This window comes from Akanthomyces muscarius, chromosome 1, assembly GCF_028009165.1.
Source record: "Akanthomyces muscarius strain Ve6 chromosome 1, whole genome shotgun sequence".
NCBI classification, from domain to species: Eukaryota; Fungi; Ascomycota; class Sordariomycetes; order Hypocreales; family Cordycipitaceae; genus Akanthomyces; species Akanthomyces muscarius.
The window spans coordinates 4,864,642-4,888,444 of NC_079241.1; the positions used below are offsets into that span (position 1 = coordinate 4,864,642).

General features: G+C 53.6%; 8 protein-coding genes across 8 annotated transcripts; 4 read left to right on the plus strand and 4 right to left on the minus strand.

Annotated features, from left to right (window-relative positions):
• Positions 1 to 1,567: 1,567 nt before the first annotated feature.
• On the plus strand, positions 1,568 to 2,406 carry LMH87_006644 (uncharacterized protein; the record flags this gene model as incomplete). Its single annotated transcript, XM_056204564.1, has 2 exons — positions 1,568 to 1,835; positions 1,934 to 2,406. The coding sequence occupies 2 exons, from the start codon at positions 1,568 to 1,570 to the stop codon at positions 2,404 to 2,406; spliced, it is 741 nt and encodes a 246-aa protein (XP_056059909.1).
• Positions 2,407 to 4,980: 2,574 nt separating this feature from the next.
• On the minus strand, positions 4,981 to 5,614 carry LMH87_006645 (uncharacterized protein; the record flags this gene model as incomplete). The annotated part of the gene is made up of 3 exons (XM_056204565.1): positions 4,981 to 5,130; positions 5,333 to 5,400; positions 5,530 to 5,614. 3 exons carry the CDS (start codon positions 5,612 to 5,614, stop codon positions 4,981 to 4,983), a joined length of 303 nt encoding a protein of 100 aa, XP_056059910.1.
• An 892-nt stretch (positions 5,615 to 6,506) lies between these two features.
• LMH87_006646 (uncharacterized protein) lies at positions 6,507 to 7,766 on the plus strand (the record flags this gene model as incomplete). Its single annotated transcript, XM_056204566.1, has 3 exons — positions 6,507 to 6,626; positions 6,678 to 7,475; positions 7,548 to 7,766. The coding sequence occupies 3 exons, from the start codon at positions 6,507 to 6,509 to the stop codon at positions 7,764 to 7,766; spliced, it is 1,137 nt and encodes a 378-aa protein (XP_056059911.1).
• Positions 7,767 to 7,927: 161 nt separating this feature from the next.
• LMH87_006647 (uncharacterized protein) lies at positions 7,928 to 9,278 on the minus strand (the record flags this gene model as incomplete). The annotated part of the gene is made up of 3 exons (XM_056204567.1): positions 7,928 to 8,652; positions 8,721 to 8,958; positions 9,042 to 9,278. The coding sequence occupies 3 exons, from the start codon at positions 9,276 to 9,278 to the stop codon at positions 7,928 to 7,930; spliced, it is 1,200 nt and encodes a 399-aa protein (XP_056059912.1).
• Positions 9,279 to 9,981: 703 nt separating this feature from the next.
• On the minus strand, positions 9,982 to 10,977 carry LMH87_006648 (uncharacterized protein; the record flags this gene model as incomplete). Its single annotated transcript, XM_056204568.1, has 3 exons — positions 9,982 to 10,698; positions 10,799 to 10,905; positions 10,974 to 10,977. 3 exons carry the CDS (start codon positions 10,975 to 10,977, stop codon positions 9,982 to 9,984), a joined length of 828 nt encoding a protein of 275 aa, XP_056059913.1.
• Positions 10,978 to 11,287: 310 nt separating this feature from the next.
• LMH87_006649 (uncharacterized protein) lies at positions 11,288 to 16,370 on the minus strand (the record flags this gene model as incomplete). Its single annotated transcript, XM_056204569.1, has 2 exons — positions 11,288 to 16,127; positions 16,189 to 16,370. 2 exons carry the CDS (start codon positions 16,368 to 16,370, stop codon positions 11,288 to 11,290), a joined length of 5,022 nt encoding a protein of 1,673 aa, XP_056059914.1.
• Positions 16,371 to 18,010: 1,640 nt separating this feature from the next.
• LMH87_006650 (uncharacterized protein) lies at positions 18,011 to 20,975 on the plus strand (the record flags this gene model as incomplete). The annotated part of the gene is made up of 4 exons (XM_056204570.1): positions 18,011 to 18,479; positions 18,539 to 20,583; positions 20,642 to 20,811; positions 20,888 to 20,975. The coding sequence occupies 4 exons, from the start codon at positions 18,011 to 18,013 to the stop codon at positions 20,973 to 20,975; spliced, it is 2,772 nt and encodes a 923-aa protein (XP_056059915.1).
• A 1,469-nt stretch (positions 20,976 to 22,444) lies between these two features.
• On the plus strand, positions 22,445 to 22,756 carry LMH87_006651 (uncharacterized protein; the record flags this gene model as incomplete). Its single annotated transcript, XM_056204572.1, has 2 exons — positions 22,445 to 22,584; positions 22,663 to 22,756. 2 exons carry the CDS (start codon positions 22,445 to 22,447, stop codon positions 22,754 to 22,756), a joined length of 234 nt encoding a protein of 77 aa, XP_056059916.1.
• Between the last annotated feature and the right edge of the window lie 1,047 nt (positions 22,757 to 23,803).

Consider the following 23,803-nt stretch of genomic DNA (forward strand, 5'->3'; position numbering starts at 1 on the left):
CATGCTCACGCTCGCCTAGTTCAGGAACAGGCCTAGCGTCCGGCCAGTCCCATCGAAAAGGCCGCCGCTGTCCAATGGCCACGGTGGATTATGCAAGCCCGGCGGGTCACGGGAAATGAGCATGGCCCACACTGGCCTCTTGGACAGGAAAAGAACAAAAAATAAACAAAAAAAGGGCTGAACGGCTGTACCAGTACTCACATGCACCACAAAGACAGCAGACGATGGAGACACATTGACAACGAGACGATAGGCAACTGTGCTCGTGCCGTTGCACAAAGAAGACAGACCTGGCGGTGTGATACATGACTAGGCCAATGGGTACAACGCACACTCGACACAAAGGAGCCCAAGAACAAGTCCCGCCTCACCGTAACAAACGCGGTCCGGTACACGGAGAAAAGAATTTTCATAACCGGCACAAAGTATTGCCAGCTTGCGCGAATTATGCAAGCTCCGTAGCGAGTCACGATCACGCTTTACAACTTTTTTGTGCAGAGAGAATCAAGCAGTTTGCCCGCCGGTCACCGGGCTATGATGACAGATGAGCGGCCGTAAAAGTAGGATCGCCACCTCTCTAGTTTGGTACCTGGCGCAACTCTGCAACGGCACGCTTTTCCGCCTCGTTCAAGGTACCCTCGATGTCATCGAGCAGAGCAAGCTATCCGCCAAAACGAAGAGGCCAGAGACTCATCACAGAGCTGAAGGAGACGTTGCCTGCAAAGGGAGCACCACGCGAGACACTTAGCGAATTCAACCCTCTTGGCTCATTCTGGTTGGTGGGTATCTGCAGGTACAGTAGATTAGCATTGTAGAAGCTTGCCCGGCCGCTGTAGTACCTACCTACCAGAGTGACGCTGCTCACCAGCACTGGGTGGTACTGTACCTATGTATCCTGTCAAGCCATTCTGCTGTAACATGTACCTCCAGCGCTCCTGCCCACCCTGCGGAGCCCCTAGACTCCCCTAGACCTCCTGAGCGTCGAGGCTGACCCGTTCTGCTTCTTTCGTGACAAAACTCGAATGCTTCCGTGCTGCCCTCGCCAGGGTTGACAAAGGACGCCCGTCCGTCTTCCCGTTTAGTACGGGCGCCGTGGGGCCAGTGCTCACATGTGGCCCTGGCGGCCCCTCTAAAAATGGAGGCTCGCCGGGATGGCCCTCAGGCACCACCAACGTCTAAGTACCGAGTACCTACACAAAGGGGAAATTGCGCTGCTCACACCCGCGCCCAGGAACCACCCACACACCCCCTCCCAAATCTGCGGCGCCCCCAAGCCTTTCAATCTCCCGCCCCCCGAAACACCCATATACACATCTCACCCGCCCGTTTGCTTCGCCTCCTCCTCCTCTTCCATCCCACATCACCAAACCTTCGTTCGTCCAGCAATATCGCCTTTGAGCGGCTACACAGCCTTTTCGCGTCTCTTCAGACCAAAAAATCAGAGTATTCTTCAATACTCGTTCCACTCCTTATAAAACTTTCACTCGGCTGTGTTAGCTTTGCAACTCTTACGCTCTTTGCGCTTCGCGTCTCAAACAGAAAAACGGAAAATCCAACATCCTTCAAAATGCACTTCACCACCATCGCCACCTTTGCCACCATGGCTGCTGTCGCCGCCGCCGAGGCCCAGCCTTACCGTCTCGCCGTCATGCCCGGCATGAGCCTCATGCGCCGCGTCACGTCTGGCTACAACCCCGAGACCACCAAGTGCGGCGCCGGCAACACCTGCGCCGAGGCCTGCGGTACTGGCTTCGCCGAGTGCCCCTCCAAGGACGGCGTCTCCCACTGCTACAACCCTGGTGCCAAGCAGAACTGCTGCCAGGACGGCTCTGGTAGTATGTAAACCCCGAAAATCAACAGCAGGCCAACACCGGACCGCGCGTGTTGCATCTTAAACCTGTCAACCGCTGTTTGCTAACCAAGAACCACACAGACTCTTGCGACGACGGCTACTACTGCACCCACGACCACAAGGCGCAGACCTGGTGCTGCCCCAACGACATGGACCTCGCCGCTTGCGCCGCCGCCTACAGCGTCTCCGGTGGTCTCGAGTCTGCCACTCCCACCCCTACTCCTACTCCCACGCCTACGCCTACGCCCTCTCCTTCTCACACGGCCACTCCCTCTCCCGCCAAGAACAGCACCACTACGACCACGACCACGACTAAGAAGCCCGTCGTTGTCACCGAGACGCTTGACCTGACCACCACCATCTGCGCTTCAGCCTCTGGCACTGGCCACCCCATCTACCCCGGCCACAACACCACCGTCAGCGTCCCCGTTGTGCCCATCCCTACCGGCTCCCACACCGGCCCTGCCGTCGTCCCCACTGGCACCAACGCCGCCGCCGCCACCAGCTTCAGCGCGCTGCTCCTCGTTGCCGCCGGTGCCATTGCTCTCCTGTAAATGGAACGACAATCCCGATAAAGGAAAGTAAAAGAGCTCCTCGACAAGTGGAGGCGTTGTTTCCCCTGGTGGTTTTCGGCACGTCGCGTGCTCAGCGCAACCACGAGTTTACGAGTTTCATGACAACAAAACGCGGCTGAATCACGGCGGGCGTGGCCATTTGTCTTTCACCTCTGGCTCTGCCGAAGAGTTGGCCTGGTGCTGGGGTGTTTTTTCGTTTCTCCTACTTGGATTTTGGCTTGTTGTTTTCCCTTTTCTATCAAGTGCGATGATTCCCCTTCTATTTAGCGACTCTTTTACCGGAGCTGCACGGTTTGGTGTAACCCCTTTTTACCCTAGTTTTTTATTTTCTCGACGAATATCGGAGGATGTTGCATTTTTGGAAGATGTACAGGCAGATTTAGTAGAGAGGAGGCGTCGAGTGTGATTTTAGACACTCGGCATCCGTATATTACTCAAAGACATACGTTGCTTTTAAACTCTGTTTCTTTAATCAAAGTGACCCAGCGCTGTGACTTGACAGGGACTCATATCCCAGCCTTATGACAAGATCTCTCGGTTCCCTGTTCGGACCCCCAAACTTTAAAGTATACTGGCAATTTACTTCGCCACCGGTTCGCTCCACGTCCCCGGATGGGGAACATGACACGAGCATGATAACACTGCCCAATATTGCCCGAGTCAAAAAAATACAATAAAATTAGAGGCTATGATGCCCGAATCACTCTCCTCTTTTTCACTTCGTACTCGAACTGTCTGTCGTATCTGCGCCCGAGTGAGTGACTACTCCCGACGAGGATCCAATCGCGCAAGCGGCGACTCTGCTTCTTCTGCCCCCCAACTACCGACCAACACAGCTGGCCATCTAAAAATCTCAACAGCATGATTCTTTTTGTTTGGGTAGACGCGTTTCCTATTCTGGGCATGTTCAAAACCTCCACTGATCCACATGAGCAGATCTGGATCAAAACAAACGATCGCTGCCACCACACGCACACGAGTGACTGGAATGTTACGCGATCTATGAGGCGCCAGCTCCGGATGACCAGGAAAGCTTAATTCGGCACACACGCCCCCCCTCCTCGAGCCCACACACGCCAGCTTCCCGCATGCCAGAACCGCTCTCTTTTGTTATTCTTCTCGGCGGTACTCCGAAGAACGCTTCCGGGTGCCTTTGAGCCGCAACACACATGTTTTCCCCCATAACTTTGCATTCCGGATTTTGCATCACGAGCTTGAATTTCTTGATGACTGTCCGATGTGTTGGGGGATACTCGATGCACGATTCAGGGTTGCATGAAATCGATCGCGGCTGCGGGCGTGCATCTTCTTGTCCCTCTTTCCTTGTCTCGCTCCGGCTAGCTCGCACCTCGTTGCTCATGGTCGATCTGGAAATGTCTTGACGGCGGCTCTCACGGCTGCCATCTCCGTGGGGTCTTTGTCGCTTCGCTGATGTTTAGCTGGAAACGTCTGTGCTCCTCTGAGAGTAGCCTTTCGTGTTTGTGTACACTTCTATCCCCGCGTTACTACAAATGCCGAGATGGACAGAATGGTAATGATGTCACGGCAACAAGGCACGGGTACCGCAAAACAAGCGACATGGATTCGAGACATATAGACGAATCGACACTGCTTCTTATGTAAGCGGAAGAACAATTGTGACCTTTTTCCCCTTGAAGCCACCACACTGATGAAGAAGAAGGCGCGGTGTACGTCGTCTCCGGAATCTCAGCTCATTGTGCCGTCTCACCTTGCCATTTCGCCTGCTCAATGACGGGCTGGCGAACCAAGACAGAAACGCCACCGAGGCCATGAAACTGATGGAAAAGGGCTGAATAGATAGTCACCAGATATTAAAAGGAATAATCCTGGAAAAACACATTTGCACTCGGCGGCTCTTCTGTACTTGCTCGGATACTTGGGAACTGGGTTTCTGTACGACCTCGGCAGAAAAGCGGAAACCTACATCCATCCAAAAAAACGTGAGGTAAGATTCCTGTTTTACGGTACGACACGAGACACATTCAACTTCCTCTTCGGGACGAGCCAACTCCATCCATATGACTGGGAGGTTACAGCCTCTCCAAGCCTCCCGCCAGCTGCCGTCACAAATTTTCGCTCGGGGGCTCTGTCTTGGACGAGTGGGCTACGGAAGCCTAGCACAAGAAAGACGCAGACCAATTACTTGTGGCCAAACTTGGTACGGCACTTCTTCGTGACGTGTATTGCTCATTTCCTCTTGGCCCAGTGTCAATTGTCTTGAGATGCCACGGGCGAACGTTCACAACCCGCTGCGGTTCAAGCATCAGGGCTCGAGCACGCGAAGAGAACCAGAATCACCATCCTGACATTGATTAACCAGCTGTCATTTTTCACAATGTATGGCACAATTGAATTCGTCAGTCGAAGAAGAAGAAAATGAAACATTCTATTGATATTTCCATGGCCCCAGCATAAATATACATTGCACCCATGTCCGGTCTTTGTCCATTCTTGCTGACAACTTTGTCGCGATTTCTCACTTCAATGTTTTTTTCACATCATCGTCTCGTTCAGACTTGTCGCGCGCAACGTTTATTTGCCAACAGATGCAGGAACCTTGTTCTCGTCAAAGCCGTGCTTGGCCTTGAGCTGCTCGACGAGAGCGACGTAGCGCTCCTGGGCGGCGTCGGCCGAGATGCCCTCGTCGACGACCTTTTGCCAGGCGTTCTTCTTGGCCTTGCCCTGTGTTTTAGCACTCACGTTAGCACACCGTTCTTCATTAGTCTTGTTTTTGCCAGGCACCGCTCGCTGGCCAGTATAGCATCTCGGGCAGTGATTGCCTTCACCACCCCGTATTTGCACCCTTCATGCCGTCGTTGACAGAGAGAACGAAAGCTCGAGTCGCGCGCGTGCCGGGGCGGGGGTGAGGGGTAAGGGGACTTGCCTTCAGGTCGAACATGCCGGGGGAGGGGGCGCTGGCGATGTCCTCGCCGTTGCCGACCTTGTAGAGGGCTAAAGAGTCCACATGTTAGCTTCTCTGTATTATGCAACGCGAGCCTTCTGACCGCCTTCTACTTGAGTCGTGGCTAGCAAGAAGAGGCGGGGGGAGGGGCAGAAGCTTGGAAGTGTTTATTGACGAACCGTAGAGCTCGAGGAGCTCATCGTTGCTGGGATCGTTGACGATCTTCTTGGAGTCTTCGGTGGCCTTCTTGAAAGCGGCAGACATGATGGATGAATTTCGGTGGTTTGGTGAGAGATGTATTTAGAAGTGGTAAAGTTGCGGAGGATTGGAGTTGTTTTGGAGAGGGGGAGCTGCTGGAGGGGTTCGTGGGTGTCAGAAAGGCGGAGGGGGGAGAGTGGCTAGCTGCGGGGCTGCGGTGGTAAGTAGGGGCAGTGTCATGTTCGCGGCTGTGCGGCGCGGCGGCCTGGTTTTACTAAACATTTGCTTGATTTAAATCCTCTTCTTGTGGTCTTTAGAGCTACCTGTCTTTATTTCTTTTGCATTTTTGACCTGATCAGAGATTTTGATGCTTTGTGGTCGCGATCCTTGCCAGATCCTCACCATCTGATGTCATGCTAGTGTAGTTCGTTGGCGGCAGGACGCCGTCTTCACATGACCTCACCACACAGCCCCAGCCAGTCTATCTTGGAAATCGAGCGACTAATCATTACCTCTGTTGGTGTTTTGTTGAGAAGCCACGACAGAGTTACTAGCGTCAATGGAGAAATCATCCTGAAACCACAAAATGCATTCGTGCGAAATAGCCTGCGCCACAGCCGAGCCACAGCCCGCTGTAAGTATACGGTCATGATCTAATAGCTAGCTGCTTTCGGCTCACCATCATTGAGTGCTGGGTCTTGTATTGCATCATCAAAAAGGCTTGGTACATGTCATGTGGAAAGAAACAAGTAAACTGTCGAATTTTCACCATTTTGTACTATGCAGCAGTCTGATCACTCGTACACACCGGCGATAACAAGGCCGATCGGAGACTCTCGGCTCATACCGCTAGGCTGCAGTACATTGCATGCATGCCGCAAAGATTGTTTCACCCATGACCACTCCCTCAATTTCAACATCATTTCATCGTCCTACGTGATTCTGTAAGAGCACCACCATGACTGGCAAGACAATCGTAGTATTGGGGGGCTCAATCGGCGGCCTCGGCGTCGCCCACCGACTGCTCAAACACACCCTGCCCAACCAGCCGGACCTCAAGGTCATCCTTGTGTCCCAGGTCAGTGGCCAAATCTCCAGCTCCCGCGCTTCTGGCTAACAATCTTCTCAGAACAGCCATTTCTACTGGAACGTGGCCGCCGTCCGAGCCATCATCCCCAACATCCTCCAAGATGAGGAGCTGCTGCAGCCCATCGGCCCCGGCCTCGAGCAGTACAACACGGCCGAGCACCCCGCCGCCGCCGAATTCATCGTCGGCACGGCCACGTCCATCGACACCGCAGCCCGCTCCGTGCAGGTCGAGCTGACCACCGCCACCGCCACCACACGCACTGTGGCCTACGACCACCTCGTCATCGCCACCGGCTCGCGCTCCGTCGTGCCGGGCATGCCCTGGAAGGCCGGCGACTCGCACGCCGACGCCGTCGCGAGCATCCACGACACGGCCGCGCGCGTGCAGGCCGCGGCGCACATTGCCGTCGTCGGCGCCGGCGCCACGGGCGTCGAGGTCTGCGGCGAGATTCGCTACGAGTTCCCGGACAAGCAGGTCGTCCTGCTGTCCGGCAGCGACGCGCTCGTGGGCGGCGACGCGACGGCGCCGGCCATGGAGAAGGCGCTGACGTCGATGGGCGTGGTGGTTCGCAAGGGCGTCCGGGCCCAGGGCACGAAGCAGCTGGCGGACGGCAGGACGCAGGTTGAGTTGTCCAACGGGGAGACCATGGTCACGGACCTGTACCTGCCGACGGTGGGGCTGGCGCCGAATTCCGAGTTCGTCCCTGGCGAGCTGCTGGATGACAAGAAGCTCGTCAAGGCGGACGAGTACATGCGCGTCACGGGCGTGGAGAATGTCTGGGCCGCGGGTGATGTTGTGGGCAAGCCCAGCGCCGGATACCTCATGACAGAGGCGCAGGCACGTATAGCCCTTCTTCTCCTTGGTCCTCCGGAGTGTGTCTCTTTTTATAGGAAGCTAATAATGTGCTAGGCAACCTGCGTGGCCAAAAACATCGCTAGTGCCCTATCCGGGAAAGAGCCAGAACGGCGAGGGTCAATCATGGACATCATTTTACTCTCCTCGGGCCGATCTAGCGGCGTTGGACGATATCGCTGGATTCCGTTGCCCTCAATCACCGTATGGATAGCCAAATCGCGAACGCTTGGTGTCGAAAGAACGCCCAAGTTTGTCGATGGTTCCATGTGGTGAGGCTCGGGGCCTGAATACCATGCGGGAATACGGAATGATGGGACACAAATAATGAAATGTGTATTATGTAGGATATTATGAAAGATCACGCTTTGTCTTCAAAAGCTCGTCTGGGAGCGTGTCTACCATCTGACTCACCTCATTCTCGGGCACCGTATCTTCTATCTACTCTTTTCTGCCTCGATTTCTTGTCGTATCTGCTCCAGCGCCTGCTGTCGCGAACTTAGATGCGTCTCCAGGCCCTCGACTTGTTCGCGGACCGTTTGTAGATCCTCCGAGATGCTCTTGAGCCCAGAGCCCTCGGCGCTCTTGCCCGTGCCCTCTTCGAGCTCGCGCAGCTCTCGGCGCTTGTAGTCGAGGAGCTGGTCGAGCTCCTTCTTGACGAGCGCGGGCTTCGAGTCGCGCGCGCCGCCCCTTTTGCGCTCGGCAATCTCCTCCACCTTGTGAATCTTGTCCTCGAGATCCGCCAGCTTGCGCTTCAGCCGCACCTCCTCCCAGTCCTCCGTCTTCTCCGTCGAAAAGTCCGTGCCGGCAGTCTTGAAGCCGCTGCGGCCGAGGCGCGTCAGGTACTGCTCACCAAACTTGGTCTTGCGGCCCGTGCTCGTCGAGTCGTCGGCCTTGTTCGCCCAGCGCGAGTTGGCACCCGTGTTTCGTTGGCTGTCGAGCTGGTAGTCGATCTGGTTGCGCTCGAAGCTGGAGCGCAGCGACGCGGGGATCGTACGCGGGATGCGGAATCCATCGTGACGGTTGTTGAGAATGTGCAGAAATGCGAGGCAGGCGTCCTTGTTGATGGTCTCGTTGGCAGAAGGGTTGACGAGGTTCCATGCGGATCGGATGTCGGTGTCGGGAACGTCGAGGGACTCGTACAAGTCTCCAAGGCCATGGACTGGTTGCTGTTAGCTAGAATGGCCTGTGCGATGAAGCAAGTAAGAGGCAAATGCTTTGCATACTTACAGTTTACTTCACCGCGCATGTCACGCGACTCTTGGTAGATTTGTTCATATTTGGTCTTGTCTTCAGGCTTCATGTACCAGTCAAAGCCGTCCTTGAGACCAGCGGACTCGTCATCGTCATCCTCGACTTGTTCGAACTGGGGCTGGTTGCCGCTAATGGCCCGGGTCGCCTGGACAAGATGTGCCTTGGACTCGGGGACCAGCCAGTCGGGCAAAGTCTTGGGAACGTCTTGGTACTCCTGCATGGGTGGGCGCGCCATCATGTCAGCGCACCACTTCGGCTTTGTGGGCAGCTTCGAAGCAGCATCAATTGGGCACTTACTCCGTTCAAGACGTCGAAAATGAGGCGCATAGCAACGCAGAACTCTTCAAAGTCCAGGTTGCCATCATTGTCCACATCGGCCAGATCCCAGATCCTTTCTAGCTGGTCATCGCGCAGGCCAGAGTTCTTGAGCACGGGCGCAGCCTGCTCGCCGGTAAGGTATTTGCCACCGCCTGTGCGATCGCAAAAGATGTTCCAGTATGTTTCAATCTCCTGGGCTTCAATTTTGGGCGCCATGGTGGCAGAGGAGTGGCCGAAACTGCGCGCCGGAGGTCCAGAGGCTCACGGTGCTCGGTGATGGCGGAGGAGGCCGGCTGGCGGAGGCGACAGGTAGCTTGGATATCGCTTGTCAGAGAGGGCGTGGCAGTAGTGCGACTTGCCCAAGATTTCGAGGTCGCGATGCGATGCGAAGAGTGGTAGCTGGGGCTGGTGGTGAGGCGGCAAAGGCGAAAGGGTCGCAGCTGGAGGTTGGTGCCAACGTCACTAAGGAATTGGCCAAGCCTCACAGGTGTGGAGGCGGCACGGCCTAAAAGGGTACGTACCGCTGAGCTCTGCGCCCCGCCCAGGCAATTAGCCACTGTCTAAACAGTTGCATGCAATCACGAGAAGGCATGGTGACGGCATTTTTTCGTATCGTGAAAGTTAAGCCAGACTGCTGATCCTGCCATCATGATCAGCGGCGGCAATGCTGAGCCTAGCCCTCGCGCCTTCGTTGCGGCTCCGGCAGCTGGAAGAAGTACTGCCATCTTCATCATCTATAGCGAAATGAAGTAAAACCACAGATGCGAGGCTCCAGATCGAACTAGCCTTTTAGTAAATAAATGATTCATTGCGTCATTCCAGTACGGCAAAATTCATCCTATATCCGAAACACCACGTATTCTTTACAGCTTTTTTGGTCCATTGTTCCATCATCGCCCAAGAATCCCCAGCACCACGCCTAGTATTCCAGAATCGCCCACGTCTCGTCGTTTAGCGTAGTATAAATCAGGCCCTGGCCGAGTAGCTCGTCCGCTGCCGACAGGACATCGCGCGTCGACATGCCCGTCGAGCTGGTGACAATGTTGATGTCGACGCCCTCGTTGCTGCCCGGCGCCGAGCTCAAAAAGTTGAACATCTTCTTGGCGCCCGGCGTGCACCGCGTCAGCTTACTGGCGTTTTGGCTGGCGCCGCCGTCGTAGCCCGCGCCGCCGTCGACAAACATGGAGTCTCCGTTTGCGCCGCCGTTCTGCTGCGCGCCGCCCGCGCCGCCAAGAGGGCCGCGGGTGAAGAAGAGGTGCACGTAGGTGGCCTCGAGCATGTGGTAGTTGACCTCGTTGAAGTCGGCGACGGGGCGGATAACGTGCGCGCCGACGTGGCGCTTGTTGGAAAAGGACTTGAGGCGGCCCCAGACGCGGACGTGCGAGTCCAGCTCGTAGGCGTCTGGGTCCTCGGGCTTGTCGCCGTCAATCCACTTCTTGACCTCGATCTGGCCGGTGCCGTCGTCAATCTTTAGCGTAATGTTGGTAGCCTGCGCGTTGACGCTGCGAATCTGCCCGACGAATGTGACTTGGGGAGCGGAAGCGCCGTCAATCTTGAAGTCGCCACCAGAGTATCCCTCCTCGGCTTCGACGATTTGCTTCACGGTGACGGGTCGTAGCGATTCGTCCTGGTATGCCTGATTTCTGGGTGGTAAGCACAGTCTCGCTTCTTTGTTTGCCCAAGTCGCCGTGTTGCACTGTATTTCCATGATAGAGACAGTTTCCCTTGACACGTACCTTGCCGCCACTCTGGCTGCCTTGCTGGGAGCCATCTGCCATGAAACCGCCCGAGTCGTCGCCGCCCTGGGCTCCGTACCCCGGTTTTGAAAATCCTGCGTATGCTGCTATAATAAAACCATCGTCAGCATTGCACCAGAGTTTCGCTTTGGGGCCGATATTGGAAAATTCGTACACATTATGGGCTATGAATGGCTGTGTGATGACGAGCATGCAAGAGGGAGACGCGTTGTGGCGCGCTTTTTGGTGGCCAAGTTTAATGGGCTTTTCACTGCCAACGTTAACCCACTCTCGCCGCCAAAGACCGCCAAACCGCGCTGCCAAAATGCACGCGTCGCTGCTGGTTGCCCCGCGGTTGGGTGGGGTGAGCATCAACCGTGAACAAGGGCACTTTGCCACTGCTAACCTCTGACATCTCTCACATCATGTGGTCTGTCGTGCAAGTACCATAAAACAAAAAACCATTTTTATACACCTATAATCAAAGCTCTATGCTAAAGACTCAACATGATGCGTCGGCATTCTTGTCAAAACATCAAAACTACCAGTTCCCAGTTTGCCCAGCCGGCCCAGCACCAGCCGGCCACTGGGCGTCGTCAAATCATCCCAGTCACCATCCAGCACTGCGTCCTTGAGGAACGCCAGTGTCGTCTCGAAACTCATCTTCGTAAACGGACTGACGTTGCCCTTCAGGCCCATGCGGCTAAAGGCTGTGAAGGCGCCGTTTCTCGTCATGTAGTCTGCAATCAGGTTCAAATGCCGATTGTCCACCGAAATGCCGTGACCGCCGAAGACGTCGCCCAGTTCCCGAACAATACTGGCTCTACATGCCTCGACGCCGTACATGGACAGAACCGCGGCCACGTCGTTTGTCTGCATCTTGTCGGCATCTATGTATTCGTTGAATGTCTGCATCGCGTGTAGATTCACGCCTGACGCCTGGATGACTCCATCCACGTATGTGCAAGAGCCGACGCCACGAATCTCCCGGATCATCGTCTTGACAACAGCGCTCTTGACCAAGTTCAGCATCAAAAGCTTGGGAGAGTTGGAGTCAAGCTCGATTGTGATGTTACACCAGGCTCCACCCTTCTCGTCGCACTTGAAATCCGACACCTCTGCGAATGCATCCTTGATGCGCTCTGAACGAGCCGTCGACGTAGACTGAACCCGCTCTTCATCGCTGTCGTCATCGCTGTCATCCTCTGTGGCTGCGCCATTTGAAACGCCGTTCATCTGCTCGTCCTCGCTCTCGTCCGCAGCATCCTGGCCCATAGCCTGCTGGATTGCGTTGTCCTCATCGTCATTATCGCCGTACGACACCTCCTCTCCACGGTTCGCTCGTTGCTTGGCGCTGGTAGCATCGCCATCATCGCCATCGTCATCATCGTTGTCATCATCGTTGCGATTCTCCGCATTTGTTTCCGCCGATGCCACCTCCACGACACCGGATCGAACACCGATTTCTGGTGTAGCTCCAGTGCTCTGGCCGCTCCGCTTTTTGATCTCCTTCTTCATCAATGTGATGATTTGTCGCATGAGCTTCTTCTCAACCGAATTCATGACATCAGCGACCGTGATGGCATATGTTTGGCAGTACTCTTCAGACGGGAAGAACTTCATCTTGATCTTGTAGACCTTGGCCTGGTTATAAATGTCGCCACGACCTACTTGCTCCTCGACGACGATGCTATCCACAATGTAACCTAATGGCGTCTGACTGATCTTTTTCGTGAAGACCTCCGCCTGGTCGCTTGTGATGTCTGAACGAGGGTAGAGAGTCATGGAAGGTGTAGATATGATGGCAGAGGCAGTCATGAGAATCTCTCGAAGTCGAGGAATACCCTGCGTCACGTTCTTGGAAGCGTGACCAGCCAAGTGGAAAGTGTTCAATGTCATCTGAGTAGACGGTTCACCGACGGACTGACCAGCAACGATACCAACCGCCTCGCCTGGCTCAACCAGGGAGCGCTGGTATTTGAGAGCGAAAAGTGTTTCGGCGTTCTTACGGTTGAGGGCGACGCTGCCTTGTGTTTGCTTCTGGCTGCTCTTGTCTCGGATAAGGCCGCTCTTGTTTTCCTTGACATATGTTGACATGGCCTCGTAGAATAGCTCAGACATGGCAAAGGTGTTGGTGGTGGGATTATAAGAGCCGATGAGAGGGTCCTTGGAGGTTGGCCCCTTCGACTTGGCGTGCTTGACAGCGCTCTTCATGTATTTCATGAACGCATCTCGGTTCGCGGTAAGTGTCTCAACCACCTTGGTGTCATACTTCAATTGCACAACTTCCGACGCAACGTTTTCGAGAATGAAGTCAAAGTTCTTCAGATACTTTTGCTTAGTGACGTCGAGACCGTCTTCACCGTAGAGGAATTGGATCACAGAGCCATCCGCATCGCGGACAGAGGCGTCGTAAGAAACCATGAGCCCTTCCAGGCCTTTGATAACACATCGCTGCAAGTAACCGGAACGAGATGTTTTGACGGCTGTATCAATAAGACCTTCACGACCAGCCATGTGATGGAAGTAGTACTCGTGAGGACGAATACCAGTAAGGAATCTGCTGCGAATATAGCCAGCAGATCCTATATGGGTCTCGAATGGTTTGAAACAAGGCAGAGTCTTTCCACTAACCATCAACGGCACACGTCGGCCTTCCAAAACCTGCTGACCCAAGTTGCAGGAAATCAGCGAGGCGTTGACTCGGGAACCCTTGGCACCAGAAGTAGTCATGGCCTGCATTTGGTTCTTCGGGAAGGGCTTCTCCAAGCCATTGGGAATGCAGGCTTTTTGGACGCTGTCGGTGATATCCTTCGTTCCTTGGTTCATCAACAAATCGAGGCCTTCCTGCTTCTTATCTTCACGTAAAACTTCCTCAAGACGTTCCAGAAGAAGGTTGTTGGCGGGGTCTGCGTTGCCAGGCAAAGAAACGTATTCGGAAGCGATCTTGAGACCCATCTGGCTGGCCTGCTGCAGAGCTTGCAAACGAGCCTTCTCTCCCACCTCTGTAAGTCGTAGATCGTCCATTCCACACGAGAAAGCTCGCATATTCAGCAGCCTCGTCAGAAGCCGACCCAGGCAGCTCAGCAGCTTGCTCGCAATGGCCGAACCATATGCTTCGTGGGCTGCATGAACAAGACCACCAGAACTTTGACCAATTTGTGACTTGTCGAGAATGCCGGTAATCAATTCGCCATCCTGTACACGCACAATACCTTCTTCAGATTTGGGACCCCATTGCTCTGCCTTCAGCTGAGTATCTCCATGCATTGTCAAACCACCGCAGTTAGCAGGCTTGAGGTTCTTCAAGATTGTGGTAATGACTTGCTTGCCCGTCCATCTTGGAAAAGGTTTGATGATGGCTGGCGGCACGAGCTGCAGTCGCTCTGAAAGAATGTGTCCGCTCTCGGGCCTGAGGGCACTATAGATTAGGGAGTGGTAGTCACCCTTGGTGAAGAAGGTATCGCGGTTGCATAGCGCGATCGAGACCGAAAGATGGTCCTGAATGAGACCACGAAGGGGTTTACCCTGGGTAGTCGAGACATATTGGTGATCAGTATCGGCGATTTGAAGTGCCTCTGCACGCGCAACCTCGTTTTGTGGAAAATGCATGTTCATCTCGTCACCATCGAAATCGGCGTTGTAGGAATTACAGTTGGCGTAGTGCATTCGAATCGTCTTTTCACCAGGCAACACTCGAACACGATGACCCATGATTGACGCCTTGTGGAGCGTGGGCTGACGGTTCATGAGCACGACATCACCGTTCGTCATGTGGCGATGGACCTTTTTGTTCTTTGTCTTGGGGGCGTTGGCGTTTGTCGGAGCGAGAAGCTGGTTTGCTAGCGAGATGCGGTCATCCACCGACTTGTTGCGAAGGTTGACAATTTGGCCGTTCTCATCTTCTATCGCAATGGCGCCTGGCCATTTGCTGACACCGTTGATGACAGCTTGTTGCATGTCTCGAAAGTTGTGGCTCGTGACAGGCTCTGGATACGTCAATTTTTGAGCGAAAACAGGAGGGACACCGATTTCGTTGGTGTCAATGTTGGGGTCAGGCGAGATGACACTTCGTGCAGCATAGTTGACTCGCTTTCCCATCATGTTCTTTCGGAACAAACCCTCCTTTTTCTCAAGTTTCTGCTTGATGCCGTCCTCGTTGCGCTTGGCAGCGGCTCCCTGAACGGGATTTTTATTTTTGTCAATGAGCGCATTCACGGATTCTTGCAGCTCAACACAAGCAAGATGCAATGATGTCATATCTGAGCTGCCTTTTTGCACATTATTGTGCAATTGAGCAATCTTGCCGTTGGTGCGCAAAATATTTTTATAGAGACTGTTTTGCGACGCTTCCGATATTTGTGAGTCGCCAGTGCGGGCCTCGGGGCGGAATCGATTCGGTGGGACGAGAAGCATCGTGATGAAGAACATGTCGGGCGTCGTTTTCGTGGTCTTTCTGGTGGCTGGCTTGGCGTTGTACAGGAGCGATAAGAGGTCCTGTTCCTTGTTGAAGAGTTCAACCAGGCGAGCATGGACTTCCATAGGGCTGATGTATCTTTGATGAGCGGCCGGACCATTGGCTTTTGGAGGAGGCGACCCTTCCTCATCGGCATCCAACATCGTAATATCGTCGCCCGATTGAGATTCATCCTCACCCGAGTCATGAGTGATTCCATTTTGCTGCGCCTTCTTAGCCAATGTCTTTTGAAAAACTCGCGACATGGCATCCCCGAATTTGAGGTTTCGCTGCGCCATCTTGGCTTTGTCTTTATCGGAAAGAGCCTTTTCGAAAACCTTGACAAACGCGTCCTTGCGGTAGGTTGGAGAGATGCCGTTACAGCTAGCGCATTCGCGCTTTTTTGTAACCTCGGCAAGAAATTCTTTGATAACCTCGCGACGCATCTGGCCAGTGCCTTCGTGCTTTCCCTTTTTTATATCACGTCTTGTCTTTCTGCCACCACGCAGGCAGAGTTGGACATACTTTTCTCGTTTGCGCGTGACATTATCGATGGAGCTGGTGTCGTCTTCGGCTTCGCTACCGTCGAGTTCGATCGATACAGAAGCCTCAAGATCATCGGAAATGTCGATTTCGCCAATTGCGCCGACGATGTGCGCCTCGTGGACGAGACCGTGTTGCAAAAGTCGGAGTTTGCACATGTACTTGTGCAGATCCTTGGCAGACAATCGAAAGCCTTTGCAGTATAGGCAGGCGGCACGGAGAAGGTGATAGGCCTGATCTAGAAAGATCGGATGATAGACAGGTACAGGGAGTTTGATGTGGCCTGGGTGGCCGGGGCAGTATAAGTGGTTCAGGTTGCAAGTTGTGCATCTAATGGGCAAGCATTTGTCAGTTAGATGAGGCCAAGCTCCAATATTAGCATATCTCTTACGGTGAATCGCCCCATGAGCCCAGAGCAGGATCATAAAGACCGCCCGGGACAGGGTTGAGCATGCTATCGAAGGTGCTTTCATTCTCAATGCGTTTGACCGAGACGGCTTGAATTTCGGCGGGGGAAAGAAAAGTAAACTCGACCGACTCAACCTCTGAGGAGACAGGCTGTGAGATATTCATGCCGGGCAAGTGATTGAGGCCGCAATCGCTTGCGGCTCGGGTCTATATCATGAGCTTGCCTGGTTCTCGACGACCAGAAAAAATGTGGTTGGCGGCGAGCAAAAGCTGCAGCGTATTGCGCTTACAAAAACTTTTGGGCGGTGGTGGGTGGCAGAACGTTGTGCAGCGGGTCTACCTAGGCCAGCACCCATCCAAGCATCACCAGCGCTGGGCTGGGAGTACCATGGTGGCTGCTGTTGCCAGTAAAAAGGTGCACTACATAGCAACTAGGTATGTAGGTAAGTAACTTAAATGGTATTACCTAAGTGGGCGGATGGCAGCGTCCGTCGTGGTCTCTGCCGCTGACTGTTGCACACCAACACCACTTAGCCAGACTTCATCGACGCGGATGGGCTCCGTGGCGTTGCGTGGGCATGACGTGCATCACGCATTAAAGTTCAAGCACAAATCCAATCATTGAAGACATGGGCGCGAGAAAAGTCCGCACGGCATTCGGTCTTGATACGGATGGCTAGGCGTTTACCCCGCTAAATTTGGTGCGACGATCTAGCTGAACGCTGTGCCGATAGCTTGGCCATCGTCGTGGGCCGGTAATTATGCTACCATCGATCTATCGAGTAAGAACCTTGACAAGAGGAGGGCGACAACGGCCACATCCATAATATGGTAGAATATCCATATTGATGGAAAGCAGTGGCAAAGACCAGCACTGGCGTGGCTAGCTACCACTAACGTTAGGTACCTAGGCTGTGTGAGAGGGCGCAACCTATTTTGGGAAAATGACAAGATGCCAGATACTATGCATACCCCGCTTCCAATGAATTCCACGAGATGTCGCTCTGGGGTCGGGGCCCAATGGGTCAACATTACGATTTACTACAGGCTTCTATTATTATCCTTATCCGGGATGTTTTCGGGCCTGAGAGCGTTTCCAGTTAGTACCAAGCACATGTCGATGGCGAATGACGACACGTGACTCGGCTATACTGCTACTGCAACGCTACCCCAGTGCTTTCGTGGCGGTGCGACTGGTACAGCTACTGTAAATAGTGATCATGGACGGCTTTGGCGGGCCGGCATCATACAGTCTCCGTGTCACAGCCCAGGTTCGCCGGTGGAATCTATGCTCGTTTAAAACCTAGATCGGATCGACTGTCGTGTGAATGTATGCCACAATCCCACTAGGCGTGGTGAATCAACCTAGCGATAAATACGTAACTGTCGCTGCCTCAATGACATTCGCGTCGAGCCTCGGTAGAGCGCTATGCTCCACCCCCGGAGGCTCCCGCCAAAGCGCTACCAGAAGCCAGGACAGCACTCGCTGGGCCCCGTAGCACGGTACCTATATTTAACCCCGGTACACCTAGGTCGGCCGACGGCCCCTTCGGTTGTTTGAGGTCTCCCACTTTAACTCGCATCTGACAAACACCCCAGGTCCTACCTTGTGCGTCTGACATCAACCTTTCAACCCTCTCTGACGACAAATACATCAACTTCCTCTTGCAGCTTCTTTCTTCTTGTACAGCCATACTCGATCTTTCTCGTCCACGGCACGGCGCTCCTGGAACCACACTACTTCTTCTCGCAGGCTTGCCATCGACGCTGTCTGCCACCCGACCAAACGCTTCGAAATCGCCGCCATGGGCAAGGCGCAAAAGATGAACCTGCCTTTGATACCGCTTCCTCGGGATACCATCCTGTTGCCAGGTTTGGTCCAGAGAATATCTGTCACGTCAAGCCGTCCCGATGTCGCCGCTCTGCTTGCACATGTCTACGAGCGCGCAGCGGCCAAAGGCCCCGATGGTCGCATCGATAGCGTCCCTATCGCGTGCGTCCCTGTCAACTCGCCCTTTGTCGGTCCCAACGGCCAGCTCCTGATCAGCAATGGCGAGGAAGTCGACACGTCTGCCATCGAAGAGGTCAATCCGGGCTCCGCCAAAAAGGGCGACTTGTACCACTTTGGTGTTGCCGCCAAGATCATCGGCATCGATGGCCGAGGTGCGGGCGAATTCGCCTTGCGCGTTGAGGGAACATCGCGCATTCGAATCGAATCGATTGTTCGTGAGCGCCCATATTTCGAGGGCCAAGTAACATACTTCCACGATGATAGTGAGTACATTCCTCACCAGCCACGCCCTTTACAATGCTAACGCTTGCCTTCCTCACAGTCGACATCGCCGACAAGCAGCTTCAAGACCTCTTTGCCTTGCTCAAAGCGCAGTCCCGCGAACTCATAACCATTCTACGCATCTCCTCTATGCTACCGCGCACCAAAGCCGGCCCGACTCTCTCCCCTACTGTCACCAAGCGACTCGAGCTGCTCATTATGCGAAGAGAGATCAAAGAATCTGGTCTGTTGGCTGACTTCATGGCCAATCTCGTCGAGGCTAGCCACGAGGAGAAGCTCGGCGTCCTAGCCGCTCTCGATGTGAAGGTCAGAATTACAAAGGTCATTGAGCTTCTCGAGCGCCAGGTTGGAGGTATCAAGAACAACTTCAAAATCACAACATTTACGTCTGTCCCGGTTCAAATCCTCGACCGACTTGGCGAAAATCCCGTGCGACGTCCCAACTCCCCGCAGCACCTGCCGGGTATGTCATTCATGCCTCCGCCAGGGGGCAATATGCAGGGTGGCAATGACAACGAGGACCAAGAGGCCAGCGAGATCGATGAACTCAAGAAGAAGCTTCAAAACGCCCAGCTCCCACCAGATGTTGCCAAGGCAGTGGATAGAGAACTCCGTCGCTTGCAGAAGATGATGCCTATGAATCAAGAGTACCAGGTCACCCGCAACTGGCTGGAAACCTTGTCCGAGATCCCTTGGGCCGCTGTCACGGATGACAGACTTGGCCCCGACACATTAACGCGGGCGCGAAAGCAACTAGACGACGACCACTATGGGTTGGAAAAGGTCAAGAAGCGACTCATCGAGTATCTCGCGGTACTGCGTCTGAAGCAGTCCATCAACGACGAAGTCGAGCAAAAGCTCCGCTCGGAGCAGGCCCTTGTTCACCAATCCAACCCGAATGCCGAGCAAGATGACCAGCAGTCTGATGCTGAGGCTGCCCAGCTCCAAGTGCTCAAATCACAGAAGATGACAGACAAGTCCCCCATCATGCTCCTGATCGGCCCTCCCGGTGTTGGAAAGACCAGCCTGGCTAAATCAGTTGCCACAGCGCTTGGCCGTAAATTCCATCGCATCTCGCTCGGTGGCGTGCGCGACGAAGCAGAGATTCGTGGCCACAGACGTACCTACGTTGCCGCTATGCCTGGCCTTATCGTCCAAGGTCTTCGCAAGGTTGGAGTCGCGAATCCAGTGTTCCTTCTCGATGAAATCGATAAGATTGGTATGGCCAGTGTCCATGGTGATCCTTCCGCTGCTATGCTTGAGGTTCTTGACCCTGAGCAGAACCACACGTTTCAAGATCACTACGTCGGAATGCCTATCGATCTTTCGAAGATTCTCTTCATTGCCACTGCGAACAACTTGGATACCATTCCTGCACCTCTACTCGATCGCATGGAGATGATTTACCTACCGGGCTACACAACTTTGGAGAAGCGGCACATTGCTTTGCAACATCTCGTTCCCAAGCAGATTCGCGCCAATGGCCTGTCAGAGGATCAAGTCATCTTCAACGAAGACGTTGTGTCCAAAGTTATCGAGTCATACACTCGCGAAGCAGGTGTCCGAAACCTGGAGCGCGAGCTTGGGTCAGTCTGTCGGTCAAAGGCCGTACAGTATGCAGAGGCCAAAGACGGCGGTCGCCTCGACCATTACAGGCGTGAACTTACTGTTGATGACCTAGAAGACATCTTGGGCATCGAAAAGTACGAAGAAGAGATTGCAGAGAAAACCAGCAGGCCAGGTATTGTTACTGGCTTGGTTGCGTACAGCACTGGTGGCAATGGAAGCATTCTGTTCATCGAGATCGCCGATATGCCTGGAAGAGGAACCGTTCAACTCACTGGCAAGCTTGGCACTGTTCTGAAGGAGAGTGTTGAAGTAGCACTTACTTGGGTCAAGGCCCATGCATTTGAGCTTGGCCTTACTCAAGAACCTTCTGCCGACATCATGAAGAACCGCAGCATCCACGTCCACTGTCCTGCTGGTGCGATTCCGAAAGACGGCCCCAGCAGTGGCATCGGGCAGGCCATTGCTCTCATTTCTTTGTTCTCCGGCAAGCCAGTACCCCCTACAATGGCCATGACGGTAAAGCAACCCATGATTCCCCTCCGCAATGACAATACTAATGAAAATGCATCAACAGGGTGAGATTTCGTTGCGCGGCCGCGTAACTGCTGTTGGCGGTATCAAAGAGAAGCTCATTGGTGCTCTTCGAGCTGGTGTCAAGACGGTCATCCTCCCTTCTCAGAACAAGAAGGAGGCGAAAGATCTTCCACAGGAGGTTAAAGATGGACTGGAAATCATTCATGTTAGGTAAGTCAACTCACGCGCATCATGTGCAGCTGTAATATCCTCATCCATGAGCATGACTGACACGCATCGTCTGAAGTCACGTTTGGGAGGCAATTCGAGTCGTATGGCCATACTCGCACTGGGCTGCGGATAGCCACTTTTCTGGCATTGAAAGTCGACTGTAAGCATGCGCCGCTGTCTGCCCGAGTGACTAGCAGGGTGACGCGCTACTTCGCTGCGGAACTTTGTGTCACGGCCACGGTATGGATGCGTGTATGATGGTGTCTGTTTTGTTTATTTCGCAACGGCGAAGTTTTTTTTTCATAGCGACAGGATATTTTGTTTCTCTGGACTTCAGATCACGGTTTTCTGCTTTATTTTATTAAGAATTTAACTTGATCATACCCGCACATGGTCAATATCCCTCCATGATCATTCCTCTCATTGTGTTGAGCCTGACTGCCGGGCTTTACTTGGGTCATCTGGTAGTATCGCAGTATTTTCATACATTCCATTGCTGTCCACGCAACAATACGCAAGCTGGCAGAGTAGCGTGTAGGTCCTGAGTGATCAGAGAACTTTGGCATTCTCGGAAACCTTCCGCAAAATGGCTGCAACGATGCCACGAAGTGAGGTGCCTGCATCCCATGTGACCAGCAGTTAGCAAGGGAGATATCGCCACCGCCGGCCTTCCCGGTCAACAAGAAGCTTGAGCAAGGCTTCCAGGATGTCCATGCCAGAATGTAGCCACTGATGCTAAAGTACACGGATCTTGCCGAAACGGCCTCCAGTCAACAGAAAACGAGAGGTTGGGGTGATTAGATGTGGGTGACTCGCCGCATGATGGGGCTCAAAGGCTGCAGGTCAAAGGTGCTAGGGTATGAGTCGTACACGTCCAGCGTGCCAGTGATGCTCTCTTTTGTAACACGAGGAGGGTTTGGAATCGACGCACAAATCTCTCCAACATTATCCGAGAGCCCTTCGACTGAAACGAATTTGTGCGAGTACACCAGGCAGCATGACAATGCCGTCGAACCCACTGCTACTGATGCTTTTAGAAACGCAGCTGTGTTGGTAGCAATGTTGTGGAGATGGAGCGAATCATGTCCTTGTCAATATCGACGGGGGAACTTTCTTCTATAGCCGGCCTCATTACGTTGCCGCGTCCCATGTGGAGGGAGCTTCTGTACATTACAGGTGCATCAATCCACTATTGGCGGGTAAGAAGGCCGGTATGCAGGCCTACCCGGATATGGGAAAGCACTCCCCATGCAAGTTATGACCTTGCACTGCCTCGTTGCTCTCTCGGCAAATAGGGTAATACGCTCGCGTGGCCCCTGTGACACAGAGCCGTGGCTGAGTGCGAGACTGTCTGGACACAGGGGTGAAGCGCGGCCGTCCGCAGAGTTGCATGACAATCTCGTGTCACGGATGTTTATAAAACGTCTGAGGGTTTGGACCAAATGAAAATAAACGACAGCAAGACATTGAAGCTAAAGTTGGCTGTGCAAATTCGCCTCGTTGGTGGCGCTGCACGGGAGCATGAACCGCTCATCCCGATCCTCCACTCGAGCAAACATCCTAGGCTGAGCCACCGTCTGTCCGATGGGACACCTTGCCCCTGCCTGGCTGTAGACCCTCTCTTCTTGCTTGGATGTTCATGTCAGTTCGCGACAGATCAGGTCAGGAGAATAAACGTCGAGTCAAGGGCGGGGCAAAGGAAAAGAAGGAATGCCAGCATGCGAGAGAGCGAAAGCAGGCGGCCGCCGGGGGTCCCGAGCCGAATGTTCAGGGGTGAGAGGTCGTGTGCGAAACAATGCTTGCACAATCGTCGAGCATTGCTAATTATTAACTGCCCGTTTGGAATGTTAGTGGCTCTGTCGGAGAAATATATCAGACGCCACTGGTGCGCCGCTTCTATTGCGAGACTCTTCATCCGTACTCGCCGAGACATTGGCCGAAGTAAAGTATTGGACCCTTGCGTCGGAGTTCAGGACACAGGAAAATGCAGCGCACCTGACAGCAGCGCTGCGAGCCGTGTGTATTGTTTGCTGGTGTTAATAGATTTCTCCCACATCTCTTTTGAGAGCCGCATGCATGCAAAGGTCTGCTAGGCCTACCAGTGTGCATGCGCATAGTGTTGCGCACGACACATCTCACACAGTAGCTTGAAACGGCCATGGCAAGGATCTGTTCAGGGAGAGATAAAACTGCCGAGACAGGGTATTTTTGTAGATTTGTTTTTCCCACTATTAAAATGTCATAAAGTTTGTACTACAGATTAATTAATACATTGTTCTCCCGTCGCCGCTCGGCAGTACCTCGTAGACAACCATTATCCATCTTGACCGGGGTGTAATGTGACAGGACCCTCCCATAATGGGGAGGAGATGTGGACAGTGATAGAAACCCAACGGCCATCGCTGAGAGCTCGGTGCGCTTCCCGCCAGGAAGAAACTTTCGGCTTTGACGATCTATAGTATAGGACACATATGGAAGAGAGATGTACTGTTTCCACTGGCATATTCGGCGTAACGTCAGGGTTGAAAACATAAATACTTCAAAACAACTCGGAGCTATCGATAGTGTAATGAGATATCAATAACTTGCCTCGCAACACTGCCTCTGTTCGGTAAGTCTTGGTTGGTGCGACGAGGGTACAGATCACGCTCTGTCACTATAATCAAGCCTGGCTTTCCTTTACCAAGGAAGCTTGCCGCGAAATTCGCGCACATAGTGATTCTGTCCGGACGATATGTTGGAGCAGTGATTGAGCAATAGCACCATGACGTAGACGTAGGGAGATTTTGTATGTGAGGCTCACGATACTCTTGACTACGTCACAGCCTATTCATTGGTACGAGCGACTCGCCAGCACTCTCTCTCCAAATCCCATGTCCTGTCGGATTATAGTACCGAGTCGTTTACGTAGACGTCGGAAAATTAATGCCTCGCAGGGATAAATTGCTAGCATCAAACCTTGGAAGATATCCATGCACTATCATATTTGACG